The sequence below is a fragment of the Arachis duranensis genome, chromosome 4 (genome assembly GCF_000817695.3).
Source record: "Arachis duranensis cultivar V14167 chromosome 4, aradu.V14167.gnm2.J7QH, whole genome shotgun sequence".
NCBI classification, from domain to species: Eukaryota; Viridiplantae; Streptophyta; class Magnoliopsida; order Fabales; family Fabaceae; genus Arachis; species Arachis duranensis.
Genome location: NC_029775.3, coordinates 83,274,784 through 83,282,118, shown reverse-complemented (window position 1 = coordinate 83,282,118; position 7,335 = coordinate 83,274,784). Strand labels below are relative to the sequence as shown.

Genomic DNA, 7,335 nt, shown 5'->3' with positions numbered 1-7,335 from the left:
GTTACGTGACAGGGGGTTTAAGAAATTTTGTCTAACAGCATGTGTATATATATAATTCAATCTATGTAGGAATGAACGTAACATGCATGGTTCCTTTTTTTTTTATTTATTATTTTATTAATTAATAATTTAAAGTTTATATTTTACATGTTTTATGCATATACGTAGCAAAATTTAGTGTCGGTTGAGGCATGACAGACAGAACACATCATAAAGATATTATTCTTGTTCATAAAAATTGTTCCATGATTCAAATGCAAGCAAGCAAGCTAAGCAAGGGGGGTACTCGCTATAAAATGTAATATAATGTAACTTTTTGTGGCGAAGACAACCGAAAAAGGGAAATTAAAGGAAAAGAAGGCTATGTAAGAAGTAGCGCTATAGTTGTAGCGTCTTAGGATTTTCAGCAGACTGGATCCTTTAATCAATTCATTACTTTTTCTCTACTCTTCATTTTATAGATACAACTTATTATGGCTGGATTTGAGAATTTTAATTTAAAAAGTTAATGTAGAATTGCTTTAATTTATAGTGTATTATTTTCTTGAAAGTATAGTATAGTAAAGAAAGGGGAAATTATATAGATACATCTATTTTCTTTCCTTGATATTTTTCTTCTTTTAATATTATAGATGCTGTTCCTTTTAGATTTTGTAATATTCTTATTTTATGTATCTACACAGGGCCGTAATATATAAAGCAACTTCTATATAAAAAGTTATATAATCTAAAATGCATTACAAAAAATGTGTACCATTTACTCACAATTTTTTTTATAATTAAGTGGTATACAACAATTTTTTTCAAATCATCAAATTTATCGATAATAGAATATGTATTAAATTTTTCGACAATTTTCTTTTCAATGTAAATCAAAAGACGATTAACAAAAAATTCATCTTCCATTTTATTTCTGAATCTATTCTTTATAATATTCATAACTGAAAAAGATCTCTCACTACAAAAAAAGATGCTGAGAGCCGTCGGATTCAGCGTCGATGGTTACTAGCGAATTTAGCGGCAGATTTTTCGTCGGATATAAGGTAGCTTAAATTTCCCAAAAATATTTGCCGTCGGATTTTACATTCCAACTCTAAGTCCGACGTTGATTAATAGCAAGAAATATAATTTTGTTGGCGCCACAGTTACTGGCGAAGTTACCGTCGATTTTTTCCGAAAGTAAATCGATTTAATAAAATGCTGCGTTTTACCAATTTACCTTTGGAGTAATCTGACGGTAAATCCGATGATAATTGATTTAAAATTCAAACGCAAACCCTTCTTCATTGTCATCGCGGGAGCTCTCGGTCACCACTGGGGAGGTTGGGAATGTAAGAACCGAATTTTTTACGGATAAAATTATTTAAATGCCTAAATTGAATTCTGAAAAGTTAGAATGATAATTTGGGGATTTAAATATGATTTTTGGACTCAGTAGGTCCTTTCGAGTCAGAAAATGTGTTTTCTGTGAAAAACCGTGAAAAAATACGAACCGGTTCAAGTGTGTCCGGTGCTATGCGAGAAAAAGTGAAAACAGCCAAAAACCTTAGAAAAATATTAGAGATGAAAAACCGGGCGTTAGTGTTAAAGGTCGGCCAAAAGTTGGGCCAAACGGGCTAAAAATGCTAATGGGTTAGACCGGGCCCAAGTTGGGCCCAAGTCCCACATATATAAGGTTCATTTAATGAACCCATTCATCATTAAACACACACACACACACACACCAGAAAAGTGAGAGGAGAGGAAGCGGAAGAAGAAACACTATTCACACTCTCTTCCCAAGCCTATATCTTGAGCTACGGAGCTCCGATTGCTGCACCGTTTGCGGCTACGCATTCCTTGTGAAGAGCACTACAAAATTCATACAAGAAACTGGAGTGGTGACCATGAAATCTTTTCTATTCTTCTCCTCAAAGTTTTGAGTTTTTAGGGTTTTGGCTAAGTGAGATTTTGTGATTTTTGGGTGTTTAGGTACACTCTAACCTTTGATTGATGTTGGTTTTGGCTTCTAAAACTGTTGGACAAGGTAAGAGGCATTGAAACTCTTGTGAAATTTCAATTATAATGAGCCCTAGGTTGATTTATGATGGTTTATGTATATATAGCTTGATTATGGTGAGTTTGGAGCTTGTTGATGCTTGTTGGAGATTCTTGGTGGCTTAGATTGTGATTGAAAGCTTGTCTTGGGCTTAATTTGGGGTTTTGGAGCATATTGAAGATCGGCCAATGTATGATTTCAGTTTTCTCTATGTAGTATATAATATTTATGGACACTTAGACTAGTGACCCATAAGATAGGTTTGAAAATTTATATGTTGTTGATGATTGGTTGGTTGATGATGTACAATGAATTGATATTGTTGTTGTTGTTAAATGATGATGTTGAGATATGATGGTTTTGGATGAATGAATATTGTGGGTAATAAAATGAAGCATGGTTGAGTTGATGAAGAAGCTTGATAGTGATAAAATGATGATTGGTGGATATGTGTTTAAGATGTTATATATATTTGATTATTGAGGTTGAGAATGATGAAATAGGATAGAAATTTTGGTATTAATGGTGAAAAGTGATCCTAGAGGGTAAATTGTGCTGTAGAGAGGATTTGGGTGTTGTTTTGATTGGCTTGAGATATGAAATTTGGGAAAATTGGTAATTTGTGAACTTTGGGTTAAAATTGATTTTTATGAACTTTATCTGATAATAACTTTTGCCACAGTTTTCAAAATTTGTTGGATTTGGTTTAAATTTAAAGTTCATTGAAAACCATTTAAATCGATATAAAGTTTATAAAATTTGAAATTTTGTAGAGGAAGTTACGGTCATTCAAAGTTGGTGTTGAAATTTTGAAATTCTGCAAAGTTGCAGAATTTTAAGATTTCTGATATGTGTGCATGCACAGCCTTGTGCGAATGCACAACCCTGCAAAAATCTTATTCTGTGCGTATGCACAAGCAAGAAAAGGCTCTCTGACTGCAGCGTTAGCACAGCTTGTGCGCGCGTACATCAATGGAGAATTACGACCTATGTGTACGCACAGCCCTGTGCACACGCACAACTCGGGAAGGGTCGTCTGTTGAGGGCGCTCGCACAGCTTGTGCGAGTGAATAGGCTTGTAAATTTTAGTACCTGTGCGCACGCACACTTTCAAAATCTTCCTGGGCGTGCGCATGCACACCCCTGTGCATACGCACATGCCCTGTTTCACAATTTCAAACTTTGTTTTCAACAATTTCACCTTCCCAACAAGGTTGTAAGCTTCTATAACACCATTTTAAGGCTTTTGGGCTTAAGTTTGTGTACGGAAATATGGAATATAAGCTAAGGGTTTAGTTGATGATTGTTATGATAAATTAGAGAACGGATGCTTAGGTTTCTGGGGTACTGAAGATGGGCAGGTAGAGTGAGAATAAAGAATGGAAATGTTGAATTGACAGTGGTTGAGATGAGTCGAGGACTCGGAATGAGACGATGGATCAATAATATATTGAAAATGTTTTCCGAAAACCATTGGTGTATTATTTGTATATTGAGATTATGATATGCTATGCGCCCGGGCAGGGGCTGAGGTTGGATCCCGCCTGTTCGAGGTAGCGACGGCGGTGTAAAGGCGGTGGTTCATCCTGCTTGCGTTGAGATGTGAGGTCGGTGGCAATAGATCCCGCTCTCATCTCTTTGGATCTCCAAAGCGTACAGGCGTACAATCCTGGATAGTGATCTGAGCACTATATCTCGGGGGTTTCCATATGATGATTCCGAAGGGCGATGTCTCCAGGGAGATGTGTCAGGTTGGAAGTTGAATCAACAATGTGATATCACAGCCAATAGGGCAAGCATTTATCATGTGCATTTTCTATCTGTTTGTATGCTTTGTCGACTTGCTACGATTTACCTATTTGTATAACATGTCTAATTGCTATTTGAATTAATTTCTATATATGATTCTACTTGTGTTTTACTTGTATTGTATATACTTGTGACTTCTAGTGGGATTGAGGAGGTTAGGAAGGCGGTGGCGATGGGATCTCGTGGAGGATAGGCTGGTGAATGTTGTGGTACAGCGGTGTTTATTTAGATTAGAAAATTTCCTAAGATAGAATACCCTGTTTAGTTATGTTAAGGTCTTATATAATTATGCTTATTTGGTTTCGAATGCTTTAAGTTTGAATCATGTGATGGATATGGAGTCTAGGATTGCCTTTGGCATCCCGGGGTCTTATATCCTACATCACTGGGCACTGTTACCATACTAAGAACCTCCGATTCTCATATCATATTTCTGTTATGTCTTTCAGATGTAGGTCAACCCACCTCGGTGAGTTGTTTGATTGGTGACAACAGCAGAGGATCTGGATACCTTTTGGAGTCTTTTTGGTCTGTTTTGCATTTGTCTCTCACTTTTGTATTTTTGTTTTGGCCTAGAGACTTATATTTGAGAGAGAACAAAACTTGTATAAGCTATTTTTAAACTTCAGTTTTCCTTTGTCTTTATATTTGGCTAGCCGGCTTAAACTCCGCGAGCCGTAGCTAGTTTTCTTATGATTTTACACTATTATACTATTATCTTTGTTATATCACATCTGTTTCTTGCGTGTTGAGTTAGACGCTTCGTTAGTTCGTTCTGCACTTTTAAATCATGTTTTTGAGCTATATCCTTCATCAGGCTTCTAGATTATATGGTGTTACATTTAGTGGTATCAAAGCGGTTCGTCCTCGTGAGCCTGAGGGATGGACCAATTGTGATTCATTGCATACTCTGGGTCATTTTTCTTTCATGCTATTTAGGTTATCTATTTGATATTACATAGCATACTTTTTTGTGAATGCCTATTTGGGATAATTGAAACACTAGGTTTTGATATTGAGACTGATCACCTCGATATCGATTGTTTGGTGTAGACAGGAAACCCAATGGCCACTCGCGGACGAGGCCGAGCACGTTCATGAGAGAGTAGGAATGAGCAACCGACTGATAACCATGCCGAGTTCATGGCGGCGATGGCGAATTTGGTGAACACCATGGAAGCGAATGCTGCTGCGACTTTGCAAACTGTGCAGAGGTTAGCCCAACCGACCGGAAGCAGAAACAAAAATGGAGAATGTACTGAGGACAGCTTGAGTGGTGTCCCGAAAACTCTAGCTGCTTTTCTGAAAGCTAACCCGCCTGCTTTCAATGGATCGACAGCTCCTACTGAAGCAGACAATTGGTTTCAAGCTGTGGAACAGGTTTTGTATACTCAACATGTACCGTATGACAAGTTCGTGGAATATACGACTTATCAACTACTGGGAGAGGCTCATCAATGGTGGCAAGGAGAGCGCTGACTGCTACACGAATAGAATATGGACATTACATGGGCGTTATTCCAGGAAGCCTTCTATAAAAAGTACTCGTATGAGTCATTAAGAGAGGCCAGAGAATTGGAGCTCTTACAACTGAAGCAAGGGTCTATGACTATAGCAGAATACACCAGCAAGTTTGAGGAATTCTTTAGGTTTTCGAAAATAAGTCAGGGTACTTCTGAGTCTTATGAGGAATGGAAATGCGTCAAATACGAAGTAGGGCTGAGGGAAGATATCAGGCGTGTTGTGGCTCCACTGGAGATTAGGAGATTCTCTAAATTGGTGGACAAGGCGAGGGTTGTTGAAGAACATGCAAAGACGGTAGTCTCGTCAAGGGACACTCATAGAGGGAATACTAGTAGGGAACTCGATGATTACCTTGGACCAAGGGGACAAAACTTCAAGAAAGATGGACATACTCCTCAGCATCTGCTAGGTCAAGAGAACTTCAGAAGGGACAACAATGCCCAACTTCACCGTATGAAGGGGAGTCATTTGTGTTTTACTTGTGGACTACCTGGGAACCTAGCCAAGAACTGCCATCGTAAGAAAAACTAGAACATGGGTCAGAACCAACAATCTGGCCGTGTGCTTACCTTGGATACATGTGATGCGACGGGGTCGGACCCTCCGACGAGAGGTAAGCGTGTGCTTTGAATATTCTAAATTGGTTGGATGTGAGGGTAGCCTAGTTCTATCTCTGCAAAGTTGCCGTTAGGATTACAAGGGCTTAGAGTTGAGTTGGGAGTAAACCATGGGAAATGAGGATTCTAGTGGCGGTAGCCAAGGATTTTGGACTTGTGATGACAAACGATCAGAGTGGACATGCCAGAATGGTTACCAGGCATGACTAGGAGTCTTATTGATTTCCTGTATGGGTGATGGGTGCGGTGCAACACTAGTGGCAATGGAAGTATCGACTGACGTCTTTACAATTTTTAAATATGATTTTGCGGTTTTAGGGTTTAGAATGATTTCCAATCTGGTTTGGAACTTTGGTTTAAATGATTTGATTTTGAAAATTAGTTGGAACTTTTGATTTAAGAGATATGGTTTAAAAGAATAGTGAGTTCTCTGATTTTGTTCCATCGTGAAAATGGTTTCCAATTTCTCTTATCAAAAGGGATTCAATTTGAAAAGTTTTAATTTAAGAAAATCATGGTTTGAAGTAATCAACTTTCGAGTAAATGATTTTGACTCCTTTCAGAAAGCTCAACAGTGACCTGGTTTAGAATAAACTGTTTTGAATGATTCGGTTTTGAAGCTAGGATTGGAACTTTTGATCAAATGATACGATTTAAAAAGGAAAGTGAGTCCTAAGATTTTGTTAACTTGTGATTTTGGTTTGCAAAATTTAACTTATCTAAAAGGGATTCAAACAGAAAGGTTTTTATTTAAGGGTTTCAATGAATTTAGGAAAAATCGTTCTTTAAAATGATTGATTTACAAATAAAAAGTTTTCGACTCTTTTGATCAGGTTTTAACAATGGACTCATTTAGATTGAAGTTGTTTTAAAGGTTTTGACAAATATTACAAAATCGGTATTTGGTTTAAGGAAAATTTTCAGAATCTTAATGACGATAATCAGAGTGACACAGCGGAAGTTGTACGCTAAGTTGTCGAAGTGTGAGTTCTGGAAGGAGGAAGTGAAGTTCTTAGGTCACGTGGTGAGCAAAGGAGGAATAGCCGTGGTTCCTTCTAAGGTGGAAACGGTGATGGAATGGAAAAGGATGACAACGGTGATGGAAGTCAGAAGCTTTTTAGGTTTAGCCGGATATTACCAGAGATTCATTGAAGGATTTTCCCGGATTGCACTACCGATGGCTAAGTTGACAAGAAAAAAAGTGCCATTTGTGTGGATGTCGGAGTGTGAAGAGAGTTCTCCAAACTTTAAAGGAGAAGTTAACTTCAGCACCTGTTTTGATATTACTGGAACCGCATGAGCCGTTTAAAGTATATTGTGACGCTTCATTGAAGGGTTTAGGTTGGG

General features: G+C 37.8%; 1 protein-coding gene across 1 annotated transcript; it reads left to right on the top strand.

Moving 5' to 3' along the window:
• The first annotated feature begins 4,990 nt into the window (after positions 1-4,990).
• LOC107484784 (uncharacterized) lies at positions 4,991-5,902 on the top strand. Its single transcript, XM_016105325.1, has 2 exons — positions 4,991-5,227; positions 5,372-5,902. Exons 1-2 carry the CDS (start codon positions 4,991-4,993, stop codon positions 5,900-5,902), a joined length of 768 nt encoding a protein of 255 aa, XP_015960811.1.
• The last annotated feature ends 1,433 nt before the right edge of the window (positions 5,903-7,335 follow it).

Coding starts and splice junctions, on each gene's coding strand:
- LOC107484784 (XM_016105325.1), top strand. CDS start 4,991: ATGGCGGCGATGGCGAATTTGGTGAACACCATGGAAGCGAATGCTGCT. Junction 5,228..5,371: donor GGTTTCAAGCTGTGGAACAG/GTTTTGTATACT, acceptor GCGTTATTCCAG/GAAGCCTTCTATAAAAAGTA.